The 26,353-nt window shown below is 42.2% G+C and overlaps 1 protein-coding gene across 9 annotated transcripts in view; it reads left to right on the forward strand.

Annotated features, from left to right (window-relative positions):
- The window catches only part of Arfip1 (ADP ribosylation factor interacting protein 1), a 110,027-nt gene that overhangs the window by 57,282 nt on the left and 26,392 nt on the right, over nucleotides 1–26,353 (forward strand). For 6 of the 9 annotated variants that reach the window (XM_045130935.1, XM_045130932.1, XM_004655867.2 and 3 more), the window contains 4 exons: nucleotides 4,103–4,192; nucleotides 6,703–6,815; nucleotides 13,304–13,525; nucleotides 18,766–18,923. In XM_045130935.1, the coding sequence (XP_044986870.1) occupies nucleotides 4,103–4,192; nucleotides 6,703–6,815; nucleotides 13,304–13,525; nucleotides 18,766–18,923 (583 nt within the window). The remainder of the gene's footprint in view (nucleotides 1–4,102; nucleotides 4,193–6,702; nucleotides 6,816–13,303; nucleotides 13,526–18,765; nucleotides 18,924–26,353) is intronic. The other 3 variants (XM_004655870.2, XM_045130938.1, XM_045130936.1) reach the window with 2 other exon arrangements.

Raw genomic sequence — 26,353 nt, forward strand, 5'->3', positions numbered from 1 at the left:
TTTTATTAATCTTAATGATGTTCAAACATCCCCATAGTCCAAGATCTTTTAACTGAGCCCTAACACCAAAAAAAAAAAACACCCATAGTGGCACAGAATAACCATTCACACTGCAAATGATGGCATTGGGCATAGCAAAGAAATCTTCAACCAATACAAGATTTAAAACAAATCATGACAAATGCCAAACCCTGTAGCTCCAAGTCCAATAACTAGTGATTGACAAGTCTCCAAGTCCGATAATTCTAACCAACTAGTCCCTGGAGTTCCAATTCCGCCCCTCCAGCTAGGCTACTCACAGTCCTAAAAAACTTCATCCGGGGCTGGCAGCTTTCCTTAGCAAACATGTCGTGGTCCTGACATCTGTAATGGGTCTCCACTGCAAGCCACAGTTCACCCTCATGGCCCCATGGGGTCTCCATGCAGGCATCCAGCAAACCTGGTTCACACTGCCCATGGCCGTTTCCAAAACACAAGACTGTGTTGAAAACTCAGTGACCCTCTTTCTTGTACTTCTTATACTCCATAATACCAGGTACGGTACCAATTTGTTAATCTGGGGTGGGGTGGGTGAGATAAAGCAGACTTTGAAGAACAGGACACTCCTTAAGCACTCAGACCCCTTCAAGAGTCCAAATTCTTCCAGTTGCCCCAGTGCAGGTCAGCTGGCCGAATCTCAATGGTTGTAATCTCTCAAACAATTTGCAGGTGAACAAGCAGCAGTTTAGGCCCAAAGATTTCTTTTTTTTTTTTTTCTTTTTTCTTTTTCTGTGCCATATCCCTCTGCTCACACCAGTTTATTTCTATGTAAAACAGCCCCGAACAACTTCTCAGGACATGGGCTTATATAATAGCAAGCTTCTCACACAAGCTGCTAGCCCAGTCCAGGCAAAGCTCTTTCTCATCCTCATAAGCCAAACCTCACAGTCCATAGTTCTTACTGCATTCAGGTCTTTCAACCCTGACCAGAATAGTCCAAGCTGTACTTACAGCACTGCAAGGTGTCTCTGAGGCTGTGGTTTCAAATCTACATTCCTCTTGAAATTCAGCTCCAAAAGGCCAAAACACATTCAGGTGTCTAGCAGCAAATGATACCACTCCTCAGTACCAACATTATTGTTGCAGTCAGGTTTGCATTGCTGGTAGAAATCACCCAACCAAGAGCAACTTTTGGGGGAAGAAAAGGTTTATTTTGGCATATAGGCTCGAGGGGGAAGCTCCATGATGGCAGGGGAAAACGATGGCATGAACAGAGGGTGGACATCACTGCCTGGCCAACATAAGGTGGACCATAGCAACAGGAGAGTATGCCAAACACTGGCAAGGGGACAATGGCTTCAATACCCATAAGCCTGCCCCCTTCTGCCCTCCAGAAGGCGTTAATTCCCAAATCTCCATCAGCTGGGAACCTGGCATTCAGAACACCTAAGTTACGGGGATACCTGAATCACACCACCACAGGTGTCTACGCAGCTTTTAAGATCCTGAATTCTTCAGAGTCAGCTTTTAGTGGCAGGTGGTTTTTATAACTCAGTGAAAAGACTAATTTAAAGTAACTCAGCTTAAAGGTTTCGGATACTCGGGATGAAGAGAAGTGGCAGTGGCAAACCAGCTGCAAGCCCAGACCTCAGCACCCCGCTGCCATCTCATGTGGGAGCTGTGCGCCAGTCACTGCGCATGTTAGTGACACATCTCACGTGCCATGGCATTGTTTCTTAGAAAGGTTATTAAACTAAAAGCCAGAACAAGGAGAGGCATGAATCTTCCCTTGTCTGTTATTTTACTGCTTCCTTCCCAGAAAACAACCCTTGTGCCTTTTAGATTGGAGATGGGGTTCTTTGCTGAAGATGTTTATTAGAACATTGAAATGTAGCCAGGGGTGGTGGCACACGCCTTTAATCCCAGCACTTGGGAGGCAGAGGTAGGAGGATCTCCGTGAGTTCAAGGTCACCCTGAGATTACATAGTGAATTCCAGAACAGCCTGGGCTAGCGTGAGACCCTACCTCAGAAAAGAAAGAAAGAAAAAAATAGAATATTGAAATGCCTTTTAGCTCAGCAAGTAACTTATGGATTGTTCTGTACTGAATTTCATCATGGAGCTATTATGGTATGGATTCAAATTTCTGAGTCCAATAAGAAACTATTTTAGTCTCTCTGAGCCTCGTTTCTCATAGAGTTTAATATTGAGAGTTAAAACTAGTTGATTTCTATTACCCGTTCTAGTTTTAAAGTTCATTGCTCACCATGTTTCAGTAGACAACTACCCCTCAATTGGAAAGGTTATGGTGATCTATTCAGACTTGTAGGTTTGAATTCAGTGGGAGAGCCAGTCCACATGCAGGTTTTCTTGCTGGTAAAACTGACGGCTGACTGCATCAGACCTTTAGCATGTCTGGAATTATGTGCTTTTCTCACTAATTATAAGTAAAGACAGTGGATATTGATTTGTTCCTATTAGAAAGTTTAATTATGAATTTGAAATGTATTTTCTACAGAACTGGGGAAGGTTGTAGTTGAGAAATAGTGCATTACAGGCATTAAAATATTGTCAGCTGAATATTGAATAATTTTCATAGTTTTAAATGTCTTTTTTTTTTAATTTTTGAGTCTTTTTGGGGTCTTGCTCTAGCCCACTCTGACCCGGAATTCACTATGTAGTCTCAGGGTGGCCTCAAACTCACAGCATCCTTCTACCTCTGCCTCCCAAGTGCTAGGACTAAAGGCATATGCCACCATGCCTGGCTTTCAGTGTCTTTTTAATGATTACTTCCTATAATTTGGTTTAATTCTGAGCAGCAGCAACATAATGGGTAGTTAGTATGTATTAAATTATAGATGACTCAGAGAGCAGAGGTATAAGTAAATTGCCTATATGTTTCTGGTACCATGTGCTACAGCCAGAATTTCAATCCCAGAATTTGAAATTATAGCTTAGTTGTGTTCACAGAAGAAAATGTGTTCTTTCCTCTAGTTCTGAAACTGGGTTATGTTTGAGAATCTTCAGAGTAGCCTTCTAAAAACAACAGGTGCCTGTTGTACCAATGACCAGTAGATCTTGTTGAGTGTCCAGAGTATCTAAAGTTCCAGGAGTAGTTCTTAAGAAAGCACCCTCCCCCAGCACTTCTTTTTTTTAACAATTTTTTGCTCATTTTTATTTATTTATTTTGAGAGTGACAGAGAGAGAGAGAGGCAGATAGAGAGAGAGAGAGAGAGAACGGGCATGCCAGGGCTTCCAGCCACTGCATACGAACTCCAGATGCATGCACCCCCTTGTGCATCTGGCTAATGTGGGTCCTGGGGAATCGAGCCTCGAACCGGGGCCCTTAGGCTTCACAGGCAAGCGCTTAACCGCTAAGCCATCTCTCCAGCCCCCCCCCCCCCCCAAGCACTTCTTACAACCAGTCAGAAAGGACTCTCCCCCAGCACTTCTGAAGCTTCAGAGCACTCAAGCCCCCTCAAGGATTATGGTCATGCAGCCTCTGGTCCAGTAGATCTTGGGAAAGGCTTGAGGTTTTAATTTCTAGAAGGCTTCTCAGTGGCATAGTCACTATAGGTCCTTGTGCCTCCATGTGGAAGGCCGTGGCCAGCATTATCTGGTGTGGATTTATGTTGTGAAAAGTTTGGAGACAGTTTCTGTGACCGAGCACATGCACATTTGAGGCAGTGTTAGAACATGCTTCCCTACCCTGACTTGCCCTACTCGTCTCCTTGAGTTTGCCTTCATGTTTAAGAGTCACAAGTTGCAGAATATCTACGTATGCCTTAAGTCATTCAGCCTTGGGATTTGAGTCACCCACTATTAGTTTATTTGGAAATGGCAGAATCCAGGGAAGTCTTGTCTAGTCAGATATGACTGTGCCAGATTTCTTAGTATAGTAGGTGCCCTCTTTGGCTTTGACAGTTCGATGGAAAGTTTATATATAGAACTCAGCCTGGTGACATCTACTTACTATTAGTCCTCTCCTGCAAGAACCAAGAATAGCAATTCCAGTCTTTAATCTCAGCATTGGAATATATTAAAGGAAATGCAATAAACCTGTATTCAGAATGTCCAGCATGTGGAGAAGGAAGTGGATTCAGTGGAATGTCTGGCCTTTGCAGGTTCCCCACCTCCCTTGCCGTCTGTGCTGTCCCCCAGTAGGGTTGCAGCCAGCCGACTGGCTCAAGAAAGTGACGTCATCACCCCTGCAGGTACTTCGCGCTGATTGGATGGAGCCCTTCTCACTCCCGCTAAAGCTCAACTCGCCTGGTTTCATAACCATGTGCTTTGTCTCTGTAGGCAGGTGTCCTTCTGGCTTTCTTGGTGGCTGCTGCTTTTCTTTTTTTTAACAAAAGAATTTTTTCTATACACAGGCTATCTTTCTGTCTTTTTAAAGTAATTGGGCTATATCTTAAAGCCTGAAATTTCATCCTTTTAAGCATTGAAAATGTAGTAAAAATGTGACTGGTTTGAGATCACCTTGCTTTGCTTTGCTTTGGATAATGTGTCTTGATCCTACTCTCTCATCCTTGCCTCTCTGCCCTGTCCTCACACACACTGGGAGCTTCAGCCTGCAGACGTGCTGGGGTGGGCCAGGTGGAGGCTGCCTCCCCAGCCTCAGTTTACAAGTAGTTTGCAAATCACCACACAGTGCCATGTAATTTACCTGCTTATACCCAATGACAAATACTGGGGAGGGGGAGGGAGGAGCCAACGTCTATGAGCTTTAATGTTACGGGCTATAAAAAGAGGAAACTGAGCTGCACATGAGGCGACATGCAGATGATCCCAGCGCTGGGAAGACTGAGGCCATAGCAGCCTGCACTCAAGGCCAGTCTGGGTTACGGAGAGAAGCCCCACTTCAAAACAAACTAGTCATCACAAAACACACTGGAAAAATGAACCCCACAGTTCATCTTTGACATTAGATTTTTAGAGAATTTTGCAAATTCTAAAAAATGCTTCATTTTTTTGTACTGCTCTCAGTCTTTATGGTAAAGTTGTATTAAAGGCTGTTTGGTTTTTAGGAATAAATAGGAGACGAAAGCTTTTACTTTCCTGAGATTTTTTAAGCCGATTACCAATATTTTCTCTTCTCTTTGAGTTATTTTAAAATTATTACAAAGTTTCTATACCAAATCATTGGTATCATTCAGATTTATGAACTGTTTTTCTGGTGTGGATGTCAGATATGAGATGCAGTGGCCATACGTGGTGGCACATGCTTCTAATCTCAACACCTGGGAGACTGAAGCAGGATTATAAATTCCAGACAATGAGACGTTGTGTCAAAAAAACAAGGTTAAAAAGGAAAGAAAAGAAACTATATTACCATTAGAAAATATAGTGTGCATGTCCTAAAATCTTACTTAAGTACTGTTAGGACTTTATAGTGCTACCTTTACTAATTGTGTCTGGCTTTTAAAAACATTTTTATGGGTGAGGATCTTGAGAAAAAGGTGCACTGTGGGTCTTAATTCACCCAGGTTGTTATACTGGTGGTGTAACTTAAAAAAATTTTTTTTGTCATTTATTTATTTGAGAGCGACAGACAGAACAAGGAGGGGAGAGAGAGAGATAATAGGCATACCAGGGCTTCCAGCCACTACATACAAACTCCAGACGTGTGCGCCCCTTGTGCATCTGGCTAACATGGGTCCTGCGGAATCAAGCCTCAAACTAGGGTCCTTAGGCTTCACAGGCAAGCGCTTAACCGCTAAGCCATCTCTCCAGCCCTGGAATTTTTTTTTTAAATCAGTATATCTTCTGACTGGTTCATAAAAACATAAACATTGATTATATTAATGGGACACATGTAATATTTTGATAGTGCTTAAATCAGGTTAAGCATATCTAGTTCCTCAAATATTTGTCATCCCTTTATGATGAAAACCTTTCACTTTTTAATGACTATTTGAATTGTTTCCTCAAATTGCCCAGAGTTGTGGCAGCATCCACTTGCCTGGTCTGTGGAGTGTGGGCTAAAGAAATCATTGGAGGCATGTATTTATTTATGAGAGAGAGGGGAACAAATAGAGAGAAGGAGGAGGGAAGAGGGAGGAAGGAGAGAGAATGGACATACCAGAGCCTCTAGCCACTGCAAATGAATTCCAGACTTGTGTATCTGGTGTATGTGGGTACTGGGAAATTGAAGCTGGATCCTTAGGCTTCATAGGCAAGCACTTTAACTGCTATGCCATCTCTCCAAACTGATTTTTTTTAAAACAAAGATCTTTTCTTAGGACCAGTAGCCTATTAGATTAGTTGTGAAGATTGTATATTTCTTGAAATAAACAGCAGCTAGTATAAACAACAAAAAAGATGGGTTACAGTATTTTTTTTTTTTTTTTAGGTAGGTACTCTCTCTAGCCCAGGCTGACCTGGAATTCACTCTGTAGTCTCAGGCTGGCCTCAAACTCACAGCAATCCTCCTACCTCTGCCTCCTAAGCACTGAGGTTAAAGGTGTGTGCCTCCATGCCAGGCTTAGGGCTTTTTTTTTTTTTTTTTTTTTTTTTTTTTTAATAGGCAGACGGACCACATGGCCTTTGTTTAATGGACAGAATTTTTTTTTTTTTTTGTGATAAGAATTTATCCTCCTTGACTGCTGTAAGTTCTAGTCCTCTTTGTGGGATGCATAGGTAGCTCAGTATGAATAGCATTGGTGTTCTTTTTCTTTCATGCCTTGCCTTTATCTAAACTGTCTTTGTTGTGAACACACAGGTGGCCAAAGAACGCAGACAAAGAGTGGACCAGTGATCCTAGCAGATGAAATTAAAAATCCTGCAATGGAAAAGTTAGAACTCGTTAGAAAATGGAGTCTAAACACCTATAAGGTTGGTACTTTTTCAGTATTTCCACCATGAATGACTGTTAAGAAGTTTTATTTGCATGTTATTCCAGTGATTACACTCACTTCTAGTGAGAACGCCCTGTGAGCATCATAAACAATTAGAAAATAAAGCATGTGTTCCACACCTGATCTCTTTGCTCATGTAACCTGGGCTGGTCTCAAACTCAGTGTGTAGCCAAGACTGCCCTTGAGCTCCTCCTGATCCTTCTGCCTCCTTCTCCTAAGTGCTGGGATTACAGGTGTGTGCCATCATGCCTGGCCCATGAACTGATCTTTACATATAATTTTTAACTCAGTGCAGTAGAGTAAAAAGATACTAAGTTGCCTGAGACAGACAGTAGACGTTTTTGGAAAAGACGCAGTGTCTTAGAGTGTGGCCATGTGGCAGCTCACGCCCGCGGTCTCAGCGCTGGGGAGGCAGACGGGGAGGGCTGCTGCAGGCTCCGCGCCAGTCCGCACCACGCAGTGAGGGCCAAGCCTGCAAGGGCCACCCCCTGAGAGGAGCCGGGGAGCATGTTAGCTGTAGAGCTGCTGCGGTTGTACTTTCCTCCTCTCTCCTGGTTGTGGCATTTCATTTTCTGTTCATTTAAGAGGTGGGATCCCGCTGTGTTGGTCAGTCTGGGCTCTTTTTGCTGGACTCAAGCAATCTTCCTGCCTCTCCCTCTTGAATAGCTGGGACCACAGCAGGTGCCACTGAGCTTAGCCTTTCTTGATACTTTATAAGAACTGAAGATCAAGTTCATGTCAGTTCTCTAAAGTTTAAAATTATGTGAGTATCTTGTAATAAGTAACTATTAACTGTACAGGCAATACCAGATGGCAAATGAATTATGTTGTAAAAATTGCTATTTATGTTGCTTCTGACTACTTTTCTTTTCCCCATGATTTTCCTTATGAGTTTTATGCAACAATGAGAGTTCTAAATCTACAGTGTTCTTGATGTATTACAAACAGTCCAAGCCACAAAGACATATAATACTTAGGATTGTAACAGGAATCATACAGTGTCACTCACTCTCAGGTGGAAGCCGTGGCAGTCCAAGGCTCATGATGGCATGAGCCGCAACACTCTGAATTTTGCACTGGATCTGTATCGAGTATTTGGAACATCAAAAGTTGTCAATATTTTTATCCACAATAGATCTACGTGTCTTCTTAAAGAGTAAACAGAATGAAGCTGTTTTTTCAGATAATTTTGTTAACTATGATGTCACGTCCTCTGCAACAGTGCAGGGTCTCCAATAGGATAGATGTCACGTCACGTCCTCTAGACACTGCAAAATCTCCCACGGGATGGATGTCACGTCACGTCCTGTAGACACTGCAGAATCTCCCACAGGATGGATGTCACGTCACGTCACGTCCTCTAGGCACTGCAGAATCTCCCATGGGATGGATGTCATGTCACGTACTCTAGATGGTGCAGAATCTCCCACAGGATGGATGTCACATCACGTCCTCTAGACACTGCAGAATCTCCCACAGGATGGATGTCACATCACGTCCTCTAGGCACTGCAGAATCTCCCACGGGATGGATGTCACGTCCTCCAGACACTGCAGATTCTCCCACGGGATGGATGTCACGTCACGTCACGTCACGTCACATCCTCTAGACACTGCAGAATCTCCCGTGGGATGGATGTCACATCACATCCTCTAGACGGTGGGATTAGATGTCACGTCACGTCCTCTAGACACTGCAGAATCTCCTGTGGGATGGATGTCACGTCACATCCTCTAGACGGTGGGACTAGATGTCACGTCACGTCCTCTAGACACTGCAGAATCTCCTGTGGGATGGATGTCACATCACATCCTCTAGACGGTGGGAATAGATGTCACATCACGTCCTCTAGACAGTGCAGAATCTCCTGTGGGATGTATGTCATGTCACATCCTCTAGACGGTGGGAATAGATGTCACATCACATCCTCTAGACGCTGCAGAATCTCCCACGGGATGGATGTCACGTCACGTCCTCTAGACACTGCAGAATCTCCCGCAGGATAGATAGGACCTCACATCCTCAGCAGCAGGTTTTCTTCGTGGGATACAGAGCATTGACATGCGCTGTGTCAGTGTTTGTTCTTGTCAGTGCAGGAACTGAGAAATGCCGGGGGTCGTCTTCAGAAGTGCTGCGTGTTCAAGCAGTTCTTTTCAGGCAGGGCATTTGATTAAGCCAGTGCCCCACTGTGCCTCAGGAAGGGGATGTGCCTATTCCATGATTGGTTTCTACCTTTGTTTTCCTTGTATTCCAGCTGCTAACCTGAGTGTTCATAAGTGCCACCCTATCTTCTTGCTGGTGTACATTGTTTGTCAGTCATTACATTCTTCTTGACTCTGTTTTCCTCTTTCTACCCCACTCTTTACAGCCATAATTCATGTCTTTATCATTCTCACCATTGAAGCAGCTTCTCTCACAGCCTTCTGGACCGCCTCTGCCCAGTGTTTCACAGTTTCTCTGAAACCCCTCAGCAGATGGTATGGACTTGGCCCTGTGTGCCTTGCCCACCTTGTCTCTTGCTGTCTCTCCTGTGTCTGCAGATCCTGCTGGTGTCGCATTCCTGGTCAGTTCCTTCAGCAATCTGCTTTCCTTACTCTTGTGTCGTTTTCCTCATGAGAGTAGATTTGCCAGCTGCTCGGGATCCTCCTCGTTTTACTCATTTCTCACCATCCAGCCTCACGCTGCTTTGAATTCATGGAGCTGTGTTTGGTCGTCTGTTCATGAGTTGGGCTCATTCCTTTTCTTCCACTTCTTACCTGGCTGCAGTACTCTGAGTTGAGTCATTGTTAACGTTCTGTATTTGTTTCACAGTCAGCATGCAGACAGCCACATTGTTTTAAAAATAAGAAAATAAAGATACCAAAAAAAATCAGGTATGAGTCCATCTATGGTCCCAGCACTTGGAACTTGGAAAATCTGGAGTTCAGGGCCATCTTTGGTGACATGAAACTATCTCAAGAGACACCCCCCACTCACACCAAAACAATCTTTCTATTGTATAGTCCTCCCTCCCTCCATCCTGCCCTTCCTTCCTTCCTTACTTCCCTCCCTCCTTCCCTCCCTCCCTCCCTCCCTCCGTCCCTCCCTTCCATCCTTCCTTTTTTGAGAAAGGGTCTTGCCAACTTAATTTTTTTTTTTAAGCAGTAAGTCTCAGACTTCAAAGTCTCCTGTCTGGTTTTCTTACTATACCACCTCCGTCAGCCCATGTCTAACCTGTTCCCTGCTCGCTTCTCTTAGGCTTCCTTCTCTATATTTTTCTCCAGTCCATTGATTGTTACTGTGAAGTCTTTCCTCCATACTTCAGTGTCTGTTTTGTGGCATCCTAGGAACGTTCTTTGTGTTGCTTGAGTGTTCCAGTGCCCAGTGCCTGCTGTGAATTCATGAGCAGGTGGGACGGCAGTCCCGGTACTTCGTGTGCTGTGTATCATTTATCCGTCCTCCGAGTGGGGAACTCACGTATTTTATCACCTTTCTTCCAGTTCCTTCATTTACCTTGATCTGGAAGCTGTTGTCTTCTAAATGAATTGTTAGTTTATGCTGGAAACATTGCTGGCTTATTGTAAGTGGTCCATTTTCAAGGACTTTGAGGAAGGGTAGGTCTTAGATTTAATTCTCTTCCATAAACTGGTTGTGTCATATAGTCTAGCCTTCAGTTTTGCATCTTAATTCTAATACATTTTAGGAATCAAATTAAAATCTAGTCTTTAGGAATTATGTCAAAAACTTCTCCAGGCTTAACACCCTTGTTTCTCACTACAACTTCCTATGTGGAAGCCAGGTATGGTGGTGCACGCCTTTAATCCCAGCACTCGGGAGGCAGAGGTAGAAGGATTGCTATGAGTTCAAGGCCACCCTGAGATGACAGAGTTAATTCCAGGTCAGCCTGGACCAGAGTGAGACCCTACCTTGAAAAACCAAAAAAAAAAAAAAAAAAAAAGCAGCTATGTGGAGGCAACCTGTAGTACTCTTCCAGATCATTTGGATTTCCCTTAAGAGTATAATTACTCGTATTAGGGTACAGGCTCTGCCAGTTTAGTTGCAAAATTCATTTCATGACTTATTTGAATTTGCCCTGTAATCAATATCTTACTTTTGGAAACATAAAATCATTTCCTCATTAAGCTTTTGACCCAACTGTCTGCTCATGTACATTATTTTTTGTGAAAACATGTCCACTTAGACAGCAGTAGACTTTCATTTTGTGGGTCTATAAGCCTCCTTCAGTGAATTCTGGCTTTCTGACCTCCAGCAGATGATAGGCTCTGACTTCTTCCAGGAGCGCACGTGCTGTGGCTTGTGAGTGAGTGACCGTCTCCAACAGAAGATGTCCTGTCCAGGAAAGGGAGGAGTGAATGATGCGCCCTTCGTCTTCTTTCCGTTCCCACATCATTTCCTGCCAGCGCTTTTCCCGCAATGTCAGTGTCCCCACTTCAGCATTTCTCTGTTCTTGTTTTCATCCCCAGACACATACATGTTTTCTGTAGTGATGGTTTTATCGTTTCTCTGTTCTGATGTACACGCACACACACAGATGTGTACATGTTTTCTGTAGTGATGGTTTTATCTTTTCTCTGTTCTGATGTTCACCGGATGCATAGACATTTTCTATAGTGATGGTTTTACCTTTTTCCATGTTCTGATTTTCACCCTCCCAGATGTGTATACTTTTTTAATGGTAATAGTTTTATTTTTTCTTGTGTTCTGATTTTCATCCCCCCCCCCAACAGATGTGTGTACATTTTCTATGGTATTGGTTTTATCTCTTATCTGTAGTTCAGCGTCTCTTAAACATTGTGTAATTTTTCTATATGATTAAGAAAGTGTCTGCTGTTAATGAGTTCAGTGGATAACATATGAGGTGAAAGCAGAAGGGGAGCTTATTTCAGGAAAGGAAGGTGACCAGCAAGAGGTGACCAAGAGCAAGGACATTGGAGGAGGACATGGTGTGACCACCTTGAGGAAGCAAAGCTTTTTGGTCTCAAAACCTGCACTTTGTATGCTAATTTATAAAATGAAGTAAAAGCTCTGTTATAAAGTTCTTTAGCTGCTAAAGAGAATATCAGAAAATTTAAAATAGAAAAAAGAATAATCTCATGTTTACTCTAAATTATTACATGTCTGGTTGTGTGTTTATGGGAGAACTTGAAATATCCATCAGACTTAAGTTTCTGTTTAGTGGAATTGAAGTAGTAGAGAATTGATCTTTGTACATTGTTTTAATTTTTAGAACAGAAGCTAATCTTTATTTTTTGGGGGGGGGTTAAGTAGGGTCTCACTCTAGCTCAGGCTGACCTGGAATTCACTATGTAGTCTTAGGCTGTCCTCCAACTTATGGTGATCCTCATACCTCTGCCTCCCGAGTGCTGGGATTAAAGGCATGTGTCACCACTCCTGGCTCAGACGTTAATCTTATATCTCACACTGTATAGGATACGATTTTTTTTAATGTACTTATTTGCTACCTTTTTATTTTCAAGACAAGATTACATGTGCTCCAGGCTGGCCTTGAACTCCTGATCTCCTGCCTACCTCCTGAGTGCTAAGATTTTAAGTGTGAATCATTACACCTGTATTATTATCATATTTTCAGAATATTTTTATAATTTTTAGTGAGGAACAATACATTTTTCCTTATTAACTAGTCACTCTTTGAATAATGAACTACAGTTTTTATTTTCACGAAAAATTATGCCAGGAATCTTGTTTCCATCTGCTCTGAAAGTAGCTGCATGTAAAAAATTAAACGTTGCTGGGCGTGGTGGCGCATGCCTTTAATCCCAGCACTCGAGAGGCAGAGGTAGGAGGATCGTCGTGAGTTCAAGGCCACCCTGAGACTCCATAGTGAATTCCAGGTCAGCCTGGGCTAGAGTGAGACCCTACCTCGGAAAAAAAAAAAAAAAATTAAAAGTTGTAGGGGAAGAATAGAATAATGGAACTTAATAATGTGCTATTTAGGCAAAGGCAAACGCGCTCAGGAATTTGTAATTTTTCTGATTCTCTTCCCCTTCCACTTCCTTCCTCTTCCTTCCATTCTTCCTTCATACACACATACTCAAACTAATTAAAGAGAAGATAAAGAAAAAAAATTGAAATCAGTAAGAGAGTAGAAACTTGGTGTTCTCTATTTTTCCTGTATTTATAATTTCAATATTATTATCCAAACAGTACCAGGTAACTGGTTTAAAATAACTTATCCAAATGTAATAAGCATAAAGTGTGATCATGTGAGTTCATCTATCAATACATAATTACTACATAGATCTTAAAATGTTCTATGATTAGTAATAGTTATTGGTAAATTACTGGTAAATATAGTTTGTCCTGAGAAAAGGGGTGACAGCGTTAGTCTGTTAGGCTGGCTCATATGAACTGAAAACTGATATGTGTGATGACTGAGTCTAACATTTTGGATTGCTGTATTATTTTGTGGTTATTCTTTTGTTGTTTTTTTCCCCCCACTTCTAGTGTACACGGCAAATTATCTCTGAAAAACTAGGCCGTGGTTCAAGAACTGTGGACCTTGAACTTGAAGCTCAGATTGATATATTAAGAGATAATAAGAAAAAATACGAAAATATTCTAAAACTGGCCCAGACCTTGTCAACACAACTTTTCCAGATGGTGCATACACAAAGGCAGCTTGGAGATGCATTTGCTGACCTGAGTTTGAAGTCACTAGAACTCCATGTAAGATTATTTTATCAGGAATGTGTGTATGTGTGTGTTTGGGCGGGGGGAATCATAGAAGTACTCTGAGAAGTCATGTGTTGCACTTATGATTGGTGGAACTCTTAATCGGAATTTCTGTGTTTGGGCGCTGTGGCTGATCAGTGACTATAGCGTGCTCTGCCACTGAGCTACATCCCCAGGCCTCATAGAATTGAGATTTGAGCTGTCCTTTTAAGATACATAATCTTTAGGAATCCACCTGATTTCTGTCATCACAGTGGTCTGTTTGTGCCTTAGAATAGATGTCAGCTGGAGGTTTTAGGCGAAAGGACTTGATTAGAGAGAAAAAAAATGATTACTCAGCCTGCCCAAGCCTAAGAAAACCCACATCTATGTAAGGTTCTTCACTAGAGGTTAAAAAGTAAGTGTACGTTAAAAAAACTCTTACCTAGTCTCCACGTGTGTTGAATAAATAGAAACCAGCTTCATGTGCATTTACTGAAACTGTTAAATTATGAAGCTTAGGGCTGGAGGTATAGCTCATTGATGGAATATGCTTGTCATGGCCAAGGCCTGGGGTTCAGTCTTAATACTATGGAAAAAAAATAAATTCAAACATTTAGAATGAAATTATTTTTCAGCATTTATAAGTATTCAGCAAAATGTTTTTAAGAATTTCTTTTTCTTTTTCTTCCCCCTCCCCCCCCCCCAAGGTAGGGTCCCACTCTAGCCCAGGCTGACCTGGAATTCACTCTGTAGTCTCAGGGTGCCCTCGAACTCTTGGCGATCCTCCTACCGCTGCCTCACGAGTGCTGGGATTAAAGATGTGTGCCACCACACCTGGCTAAGAATTTCTTTTAATGAGTCTGTGACCTTTTTTTAAATGCCTCAATGTTTTATTTCTTGCTGGACAAAATATACAAATATCCTTCTCCTACCGATTTCTAACTGAAAGAATTACACAGTTTAGAGCATTAAATCACTTAGGCATAGAAATTTGGACAGAGGGAATTTGTTATAGATAGTGATTCATATCATAGCAACGAAAAATACTGACACTCGATTTTAGCTGAGCCACTACACCCAGCATTTGGGGAATTCAGTATCCTTTGAGCTACAGTTGTTGAGTACTTACAACCTAACCACAGCCTTACCTTCATCACATGTTGAGTATCCATGATCCAAGATGTGTGGAGCCAGGCTATTTCACGTTTTGTAGTTTTTATGGTTTGGAAATATTTGCATAGACCTTGCCAGCTGAGCATTTTCTTTTTCAAACCATCCTGCTGTTTTTTTTCATGCGAGAGTGGGGAGAGAGAGAGAATCGATGCACCATGGCCTCCAGCCACTGCAGTCAAAGTCAAGTTGCATGTGCCCCTTTGTGCACATGTGCAACCTTGCATGCTTGTGTCACTGTGTGTCTGACTTACATGGGACCTGGAGAGTCAAACATGAGTCCTTAGGGGATGTAGCTCAGGGGTGGAGTTCTAGGCTAGCATGACCAAGGCCGAGTTCAGTCCCCAAGGGAGTAGGACCAGCCAACAGGCCAGTCAGTACACTATCAAAGTCATGCATAGATCACACGATCATGAGCCCCACAAGAATTGCAGAACATTTTAATCACTTTCCCATTTCTTCCCAGACCACCTCTTCCCACAGATCCCTGCATGCACTAATCTGCTCTTCCACAGAGTGCAGTCTGCATGTTTTACATAAGTGGAACCCAGGGTGTGCGGCCTTTTTGTCTGACGTGATTTCATTTCCCTCAGATACACTCAGTAGTGGAATGCTAGGTCATGTGATATGTGGGTTTTCTTTTTTAACTATTCAAGAAACTTGCATATGGAGCTGAGTATGACCTTGAACTCCAGATCTTCCTGTCTGTCTCCACCAAGGCTGGGATTACAAGTGTGTATCCCTGCTCTGGATTCACTGTGGCTTTGATGCCCATTTGTTTACCCGGTTTTCAGAAATGCCTGTTCAGCTATCTGCCCATTTTCCAATCAAAGTACAAGAGTGTTTTGTTGAATTCCTCAAATATTCTGTGTATTCTACATCTCTCCTCAGAGGAATAGTTTGCAAATACAGGATTTTCCCCCCATTCTGTAGGTCATCTTCTTTTTGTAGTTTCCTTTGCTGCATATAAGCTTCTTAATTTTGATTTTGGTACATTTGTTTAGTTTTGCTTTTGAGGCCTTGTCCCAAAAATCATTGTCCATCTTGGTATCTTGAAGTGTTTCCCCTGGGTTTTCTTTCAGAAGTTGCAGGTGCTACGTTTAGGTCTTTGAGGCGTTCTGGTTGGATGTTTACACAGTGGGAGAGAGGCGTCCAGCTTCCTCCTGCACACGGACTGCAGCACCGTTGTTGAAGGGACTGTTTCCTAAAGGAGGCTGGCTCCACATTAGTTGAAGATCAGGTAGCTGTAGAATATGTGGGTGGGTTGATTTTTGGGTTCTCTGTTCTGTTGTACTGGTATGTGCATTAGGTTTATGTGAATACCATATAGTCTCACATTGACAACTAAAGTTTTATTTCTAAGAATTGTTTTGTCTTTCAATTTTCAGTGACAGAACCATAACTCTGTGTGAATCCTCTGATTATTTCAAGTGTAGTTTAGTAGTAATTCCTAAAATAATTTTATAATATATGTAACTGAGAATACTAAAATAATTAAATTACCAAATGAAGTTTGTCAGAAAGTAGACTTGTATGTAACACATATGCATATACATTTGCATTTCTTTCTGATTACTATAATTGTTTTCAAATGCTACATTATAACCTTTGTGTTCTCCTCCTTACCCATTCCTGAGGATCAACCCCCTGAGCCTCTCACAGGCATACTGGTTAGGCATTCTATTACTGAACTGTCCCCAGCTCTAAAGTCTTTCTTTTAATTAATTTTTTTTGTTAACATACAAATGATGGGATCCATTAGGGCATTTCCATATACATGTGTTATTTGACTTGGTTCTAATTGGTCCCCTCTCCTACTACCCTCACCCATGGCCCTGCCCTTCTGTGCCCCTGATAACTTAAAATACATTTTTTTCTGAGAATTTGACCTTTCAAAACCTCTTAGCAAATATCAAAGGAAATAAGTATAGTTCAATTATGTAATATTTTCTAAAAGTTAAAGTATTCTTTTCTATATATTCTGTTTCAGTAACATGTATTTTCACTTCCTGTATAATTAGTCTTGTAAAGCAATGTTGGGTATCTTCACCTCTGCCCTTCTGAATTTTTTGTCATATTGATAAGTCTTGGGTCTCCTCCATATTCACTGCCTTCTGTAAACAGCATATTCTCTACCCAAGAGTGAGAGTAGCATGGCTCAAAAGGGATAAACAGACATTTAGAGGACTTTTTGATGAGAACGTAATCAGAGGATATTATGTGTATGTATGGAATTGTCATAATACAATCCATCACATTGTATAATTAACATGTACTAATGAAATGTTTGTGCTAAAGTAAATATTCTACAAGTTCAAGTATGGCCTAAGAAGACAAATGAGTGAACAATATTATCTTCCAGTTAATTTAAAAAAAAAATAGGCCTACTGTGATGGCACACGCCTTTAATCCCAGCACGCGGGAGGCAGAGATAGGAGGATCATCATGAGTTCAAGGCCACCCTGAGACCACAGAGTGAATTCTAGGCCAGCCTGGGCTAGAGCGAAACCCTACCTCAAAAAGCCAAAAGAGGGCCTGGAGAGATGGCTTAGCGGTTAAGGCATTTGCCTGCAAAGCCAAAGGACCTCAGCTCAGTTCCCCAGTACCCACATAAGCCAGATGCACAAGAGGGCACATGCCTCTGGAGTTCGTTTGCAGTGGCTGGAGGCTCTGGCATGCCCATTCCCTGCCCCCTCTGTGTGTGTCTACCTTTTTCCCTCTCTTACTCTCTCAAATAAATAAATAAAAATATTTTTTTTAAAAAAGCCAAAAGAAAAAAATCTGCAAGCTGGGTGTGGTGGCGCACATCTTTAATCCCAGCACTTGGGAGGCAGAGGTAGGAGGATCACCATGAGTTCAAGGCCATCCTGAGACTAAAGAGTGAATTCCAGGTCAGCCTGGACCAGAGTGAGACCCTACCTTGAAAAAAAAGAATCTGCAGCTGTCCTGCATTTCAGCTTAGCTTTTGTATTCAGCTGACTGACACTGTTTTGTTTGCTTTGATAACGGGCTCACTATTAGCTCTAACCAGCATCATACGTGAAGCTCTCCTCCTGTATTAGTCTCCAAGAGCTAGGGTTACAAGCGTGCACTGCTGCTCCCAGCTCCTTTTGTTTATATATTCCTGTGTTTGCAATCAAAGTCCATATAATTTTGAAGACTGGGCCCACATAGTTACATGGACCTCTGTTAAGTGGAATCTTTTAGTATAATCTAGTTTTCCGTTCCTGCTATTTATTAAGTTATTAAATGACTGATCTGGAAATATAACAGTAGTATGACCATTAAGTTTTCATCTTCTTGTTAATTTTATATTTTTTTCAGCTGAAATGTCAGTATTTTGTAACAGGCTAGACACAGACTGTGATCACTTAAGTTCCTGATTTATGTAATAATGAATGAACCTTAGAATGGGAACTTGACTACTGAGCATTTAGAGTTTTTTTCTTGCCATATCTGAGAGGGTAGTATGAAATGTTTTCTTATCTAAGACAAGGTTTATTCAGAGAGAATGAACTAAATCTGGTGTTGAGTGAGTTTTCCTCAGCTGTGCGCACAGATAGAACCTGTGCTGAGGAGTCCGCTAGTCCATCACTCCATTTACAAAGAAGCGTGTCTTGTTAATATTTATACTTCGAGGAGATTCAGTCAAAACACAGAAAAATTACAATGTATTTTATGTCTGAAAGTTTTAACCAATTGTTACCTAATTTGGTTATGAAGGCTTTAGCTTCTGTGATTAATAATCTGCTATATTTCCCTAACAGCTGTGCTTATAGTATAATAGAAACAAAGTGTAGAAACTAAAATATGCTTTCCAGCACAAAGTAGATCAACATTTAAAATAATCTAGGCTTAGCTTTGTGTATAAGCTGATGATAATGTTGGTTCACAAACGTTGAGTAACTATATGCCTGGCTATGCTATAGATTCTTACTTATCTGAAGAGTAGAGGAACAGGTAAGCAACTCTGTTGCTAGATTCTAAACCATATATTTTCCCCTTGGTAATATATCTGAGATTGTCAAAGTCACGCCTACTAATTTATTACTTGGATAAGCTAAGGTAATTCCTTGTTTTAGGAAGAGTTTGGCTACAATGCAGACACCCAGAAACTGCTGGCTAAGAATGGAGAGACTCTGCTTGGGGCCATTAATTTTTTCATCGCCAGCGTGAACACCTTGGTGAATAAAACAATCGAAGATACTCTAATGACTGTGAAACAGTATGAAAATGCCAGGTGGGTATCAGCTTTCAGTATTACCCACTTTATAGAGGACTTGTGGTTTCAGTTAAGTCTTTTGGTTGCAAACAAACAACAAAAACACAACTTTCCAAAGTGAGCAGGAAAGAATGTACTGGAAGGTTATAGAATAGTCCATAAAACTAACAGAAGCACAGAGAACAAAATCTTAGAAATAGATAAGAACTAAAGTCAAATACTGCCTCAGTAGTGTCTAATGAGGACACTGACCTGGGTGTCTTGCGCCCTGAACAGTCCCCACAGCCGCTGAAGGCGTGCTTCCTTGTCTCGGGAATGCCCAGCTTCACCTGCTGGGACTTGGGGAGAAGGAAGCGCTCGCAGTGCTAGCTTTCCGTGTCTCCGCAGGTGCCTGAGTACCTGTCCACCTTACCGTTGCTGCTCCACAAAGCCCACCGATTCACTGTCCCTTTCTCTTGAACGCACAGGCTCACTTCTGCCACTAATTCTTAAAAATATTTTATTTTCATTTATTTATGAGAGAGAGGGAGAAAGTGTGTGCCAGGGCTTCCAGCCACTGCAAACAAACTCTGGACACATGAGCCGCTGTGCATCGGGCTTACATGGGTTCTGGTGAATTGAACCTGAGTCCTTAGTCTTCATAGGCATGCACCTTAACTGCTAAGCCATCTCTCCAGCCCTCTGCCTCTGATTTTATGAGGTATACACAAACTCCCAATTTTCCTTTACCCAACCTTCAAACACTTTCATATTCTACATTTTACATAAATGCTTGCTTGATATTTTGGAAGCTGTTTACAATGAAGATTTTTCCATACATTATATTTCATATATATACCTCTAGCTCATAATTTTGTTGGACACATAAAATATATATTAATACTTATAAATGTTTGAAAACTACCAAGCTCATGAAAGCCTTGCTCAAGTTTTGATCCTAGACCTTGTCCTGCATGTTGATTTACCAGCCCAATTCCCTTAGAGGTTTTTGTTGGTTGGTTGGTGGTTTTGCTTTTCATCCCTTGAACACTTGAAGTTATTACTTTCTGTTATACTTTCATAGCATAATTGGTGATGGGTGCAAACTTTACTTTGAAGGTGCATAACTTAAACTCTTTGACCCCAGCCCTGGTGTAGTGATAGCATGCTCATGAGAGCACTGTGTACTTCCAGCCGTGGGCAGTGAGTGCTTACTCTTTTTTTTAATATTTTATTTTTATTTATTTATTTATTTAACAGAGAAAGGAAAGGGAGAAAGAGAGAATGGGCACGCCAGGGCCTCTAGCCACTGCAAATGAACTCCAGGTGCATGTGCCCCCTTGTGCACATGGCTAACGTGGGTCCTGGGGAATTGAACCAGTGTCCTTTGGCTTTGCAGGCAAACACCTTAACCGCTAAGCCACCCCTCCAGCCCAGTCAGTGCTTATTCTTAAGTGCACACTGCTTTGTGCTCGAAACAAACCAAAGCCCAGCGTGTGGAAAACTTAAACAAGATCTAGAGGTAGTGTCTCAACAAGAGATGTTTTGGTCATATGTCATGTAATTGTCAGGTTAATATTAACATGGTGTTCTTACTGATACTGACTAGGAAGAAGCAGAGTTCAAGGCAAACAGCTGATATTATCTGGTAGGGATGAGAGATGACTTACTTCTTTATTGCTTATGTGAGCTTAGGTCTTTTTTTTTTCTTTTGAGGCAAAGCCCATCAGACTGGCCTTTTGTTGTTGTTGTTGTTGTTAATGAAAGTGTAGCAGACAGCTTCAGGTTTGCTGATATGAACTTCCAGACCTGGCACAGTTATGGAGGAAAGAATTTATTGACACTTACAGATCCAGGGGGAGTTCCATAACGGCAGAAGAAGCCAGCCTGCTTTCACAGGTCCAAGCAGACAAAGAGAAGCCACAGCCAAAAGCCATATAATACAGCACACTTCAGTAACTCCAGCTAGGCACAGTTTGCATATCTTTAGATTGGAATTTCAAACCCACCACTACACGTTAGGGCTGGATCCCAAGATCCACCCAGTGACACCATCTCTAGCCCGATGGCTACAGGTGCAGACTACAAACGAATAAAATATCTAATATATTGGAAGCCACCTATTCATACTGCCACAGCAAGAGAGAGAGAGAGAATTGATTGGTTGGTGTGATAGGGTCTTAGCCACTGTAATGGAACTCCAGACGTATGCACTACCTTGTGTGTCTGGCTTATATGGAACCTGGAAAGTGGAACATGAGTCTTTAGGCTTTGTAGACAAACCTTAACACCTAAGCCATCTCTCCAGCCATTGGTTTTCTTTTGTATTCCTTCCTTCCTTCATTTCTTTCAGAGAGACAGAAAGAGACAGGGCCTTTTGCCACTGCATATAAACTCCAGACATATGCGCCACTTTGTGCATCTGTCTTTACGTGGATACTGGAGAATCTAAGGTCATTAGGCTTTACAAGCAAGCGTCCACTTGGGCCATCTCTCTAGCCCGAAGTCTTGGTTTTGGAAATTTACTTTTTGAATTATTTACTGAGATGGTACTAAAATCAGAAAGTGAGAAATGGGGGATTGGTGAAATGGCTCAGCAGTTAAGGCACTTGCTGTAAAGCCTAAGGACCTGGGTTTGATTCCCTAGTGCTCACATAAAGCCCTTTGTACAAAGTAGTACATGCACCTGGAGTTTGTTTGCAGTGGCTAGAGGCCCTGGCTCGCCCATTCTCTCTGTCGCTCCCTCTCTTTCTCTGTCTGTCTCTGCTTGCAAATGAATGGCAACAGAAATATTAAATACCAACCATTTATCCAGGAAGTACACAGTTTTAAAAAGTGGGACAAAAAGAATTAGAATGAATCGATCATTAGGGTACACTTAGCTAGCACTGATGGGACTCAATAGTGAGGTGTCTCAGTGAGAACCCCTTCTTTAGGGTTTCAGTGACTGCTTTCCCAGTCTCTGAACCTTCCATAATGGACATTGTATTTTTCCAAGTACTCATATCTATATGAATAATAACCTCATTTGTGTAACTTCAAATTTTCTTCTTTTCTGAATGTGTTCCTTATCATGATGTCCTGTGTTCTGTTATTTCTGCATGTTTATTTGAGGGTTCATGTGTGCTATGGAGGCTGGACACAGAAGTGAGCATGTGCAGTCCTCAGGTGTTGTGAGTAGTCCTCAGTTGCTCTACACCTTACTTGTTAGACACAGTCTTTCTGATCCTAGAACTGGTGGATTTGACTGGTCTAAGTAACCAGTGAACCCTTGGGATCCTTCTGTCCCTGCTTCCCAGAACTAGAATCACCAAGACATTTACCCTGCCTGGCTTTGGCGTGAGTGTTGGGGGTCTGAACTCGCGTCCTCGCGCACACACCAGGTGCCTTATCCACTCAGCTGCCTCCCCAGCCACGTGCTTCCTGTTTGTCAGTCCTCACTTACTCTAACATTTGTGAAAGTAGAAGGTTTGAAGATGATAATGTTTTGTTTTGTTTTGTTTTTTACACTCCAAACATGTCCCCTTTGCATAAGAACTATGTGAATCTGGTTTCCTTCTCTACTATGTAATTGTCCATCTATCTAGAAATGGACTTGAGTTACTTAGTGTAGAGTATCTTTCTCTTCATGCCTTGTAAATTGTCAACCTGTATCAGAGAAAGCTAGATTTATCAGATAGGTCACTGTGGGTCCAGCTGCATATGCAACACATACACACGGTTTGGGGTTTTGGTCCTATTGAAACAGTTTCCCTATGTAGTCCTGATTGGCTTGGGACTTGCTATGTAGCACAGTCTGGCCTTGAACTTGCAACGATCTTTTGTATCTACCTTCCAAGTGCTGAGATGATGGGTGTGAGCACCATGCCTGAATTGATACATAAATATTTGACACTTCATTCACAGAGGAGTAAAACAAGTCTCCGGTGGTAAATGGCTTGCTCACTTGTGTCAGCTTCAGAGCTGACAGTCCCTGGGCTCCCTGTCTTTACACTTGATCTGGATTAATAGAAACTTTTGGGCTGAAGACGTAGCTCAGGGGTGGTGTCTTGCTGAGCCTGTTCAAGGGACAACACAGCAAGCAGTAATATGAATTTCAAAATATTTATTTGAAAGAATGAGGAGAGAGTAAGTATGGGAACAACAGAGTCTCTAGCTGCTGCAAATGAACTCCAGATATGTGTGCCACTTTGTGCATCTAGCTTTATGTGGGTACTGGGGAATTGAACCTGAACTGTCTGGCTTTGCAAGCAAGCACCTTTATAACCACGGAGCCACTTCTTTAACCCAAATAATAAGATTTTTGTTTTGGTTTTGGAAGTAGGGTCTCTAGCCCAGGCTGACCTGGAATTCACTGTGTAGTCTCAGGGTGGCCTTGAACTCACGGCAATCCTCCTACCTCTGCCTTCCAAGCACTGGGATTAAAGGCGTGCACCACCATGATGTCTCAAAGCATAAAACTTTCATGTCTCATTGTTAAACTAGTTTCCATATTTTTTAATGAGAACCCCAACTGAAAAGATAACAAGATAATAAGATCTCAGTACACACAGTATATTGGTTGATTTGGAACATTTGAATAGGAAACCTTTACACGATCTCTTTGTGTGCTTGACAAATCAACAATAATTTTACCCTTAATTATCCTGTTTTTTTCTTCAATTTTTTTTTATTAACAACTTCCATGATTATAAAAATTATCCCCTGGTAATGCCCTCCATCCCCCCACATCCCCCTTTGCAACTCCATTCTCCATCATATCCCCTCCTCCTCTCAATCAGTCTCTCTTTTATTTTTATGTCATGATCTTTTCCTCCTGTTATGGTCTTGTGTAGGTAGTATCAGATGCTGTGAGGTCATGGATATCCAGGCCATTTTGTGTCTGGGGGGAGCATGTTGTAAGGAGTCCTATCCTTCCTTTGGTTCTTAAATTCTTTCTGCCACCTCTTCCACAACAGACCCTGAGCCTTAGAAGGTGTGATAGAGATATTGCAGTGCTAAGCACTCCTGTCACTTCTTTCCAGCACCATGGTGCCTTCTGAGTCATCCCAAGCTCACTGTCATCTGAAAAGGGAAGGTTCTCTACCAAAAATGAGAGTAGCATTAATATCTGGGTATGAACATTAAGAGAAGTGCTTACTGGGCAGTTTGATAAGCATAGTATATACGTTTAGCCAGACAGCAGCAGACATTACACCCCTAGGGCTCATGACTACCGTTTTAAGATTTCAGGATCAGGGATGTATTCCTCCCATGGAGCGGGCCTCCAGTCCAATTAGAGGGCAGTTGGTTTCCACTCTGACAGACGTGCCACTATTGCACCCGTTGGCTCATTTGACCTGGCTGGCCAAATATAAGGCTTGCAGTGTCCACTGTTGAGTATCTTCACTGGTGATTTCTCTCTCCTGTTTTTATTTCAGCTTAGAGTATCTGATCTTATTCTTCATGCTTAGTTGAGGTTTCATGTCTGTCCATGCAATAGCTGAGAGATTGGCTAACTGTACCACTGAAACACTGGCTTTTGAGGGGTGATCCTGAAAAAGTCCAAGCTTAAAGTTCTCAGTATCTAAGTATTTTCTTCTTTTTTACAACCAGAATTTACTGACCGGGGCAGAGGTCATCTATTTGATCAGCATAAGAAGTAGTAACGCAGGCAAACGGTGGCTCATAAAGCTCGCCGTTGTGCACTGTGCACCAGTGTTTTCCAGCCTTGCTGCTGTGGTGCGGAGACTTGGAACGCCGCCTCAGCACTCACCACAGCGGCACCAGCAAGGGAGCTGCCTGTGGTCAGGAGTTCAGATGTGGACACCTGGTCTCTAGAAGTTTTCCATAAGCAGAAAGCAACCATCACTAACTCAGACTAGCAATCTTGAAGAGTCACTTTTTAAAAATTTTGTGTCCTTTTTTTCTTGGGGGCATGTGTGCTCTTAGAGAAGCTCATATGGGGGCTGGAGAGATGGCTTAGCGGTTAAGCACTTGCCTATGAAGCCTAAGGACCCCGGTTCAAGGCTCAATTCCCCAGGTCCCACGTTAGCCAGATGCACAAGGGGACGCACGTGTCTTGAGTTCGTGTGCAGTGGCTGGAGGCCCTGGCGTGCCCATTCTGTCTCTCTCTCTGCCTTTCTCTCTGTCACTCTCAAATAAATAAATAAAAATGAACAAAAAGTTTTTTAAAAAAAGAAAAGCTCGTATGGGAAGTTTTCCTTTGATCCCAGGAATGTAAGCGTGATGAAGGAATTCAAGGTCAGCATTGCAGCTCTGAGAATGTCAAGTTGTTACTGTCGGGAGATGTGGCGCAGCCAGTGCTGCTGCAGGATGCTCGGCACCCCACCCCTCCCTCCAGTGTGCTTGCTCTGGCTACCCCTCTTCTCATTTGCCCGCAGTACCAAGCATTCTAAAGTTGGTGCTGTTACCAAGTGTCATCTACGTATGTGTACTTTTGTAGGAACTATTGTTCCTGTTCATAGATGAACACAACAAGAAGAGTTACTAGCTAGACACTGGAACAAATCAAAGGTCGAGTTTGGCTTTGGAACCCGTGGAGGTAACTAGCTTATTCCTGTTACCAAGTCCATCGCCTCATGCTCCTCCTCCACTGCCCTGTCTTCATTGCCTCAGTGACTAGTCTGTTGCATGTGCGTGGTCTTCAAGCTTGCTCCTTGTTTCTGCTTTCTCACTCTACTACAGTCCCTCTGTACATCACCACTGGGTTATCTGTCTATCATGGACAATTAGAATCATGTTGTTTTCATGTCAGCTCTAAAGTGCCTTCCAGTCCTTGTTCTAACTTCAGACGGTGATCTAGTGAACTTACCCACAGTGTCATGGTCTCTCGCACACCTGTGTCTCTACGGATGCTTTGTTCTTTATAGAATGGTCAGCCAGCTTCCTTGCTGTAGCCAACCTAATAAGCTTTTGCCATACTTTAGATTTTAATTATATCTTGCTCTAATTCTGCCCTGAGTTGCTGTTTTCAATCCTTAGAGCCCCTCACTGTGCTTTCTTATCCTTCACCCATATATAATGGTAATTTCCATTACTTACTTGGTAATAATTAGGTATAAATTGATCTTCCTCTAGAGTTTAAGCTTTTTGAGGTTGAACTTACCAGCTCTTTTTTTTTTTTTTTTTTTTTTGAGATAGGGTTTCACTCTGGCCTAGGCTGACCTGGAATTAACTATGTAGTTTCAGGGTGTCCTCGAACTCATGGCAATCCTCCTACCTCTGCCTCCCGAGTGCTGGGATTAAAGGCATGTGCCACCATGCCCAGCTTCCAGCTCATCTTTTTTTTTTTTTAATTAGCTGGGCACTGTGATGCATGCCTTTATTTTATTTATTTGGCAAAGAAAGGGGGAGAGAGAATGGGCACGCCAGGGCTTCCAGCTACTGCAAACGAACTTCAGACGCTTGCACCACCTTGTACATCTAGCTAATGTGGGTCCTGGGTAATCAAACCTGGGTCCTTTGGC

Source organism: Jaculus jaculus, chromosome 12 (genome assembly GCF_020740685.1).
Source record: "Jaculus jaculus isolate mJacJac1 chromosome 12, mJacJac1.mat.Y.cur, whole genome shotgun sequence".
Lineage (NCBI taxonomy): Eukaryota > Metazoa > Chordata > Mammalia > Rodentia > Dipodidae > Jaculus > Jaculus jaculus.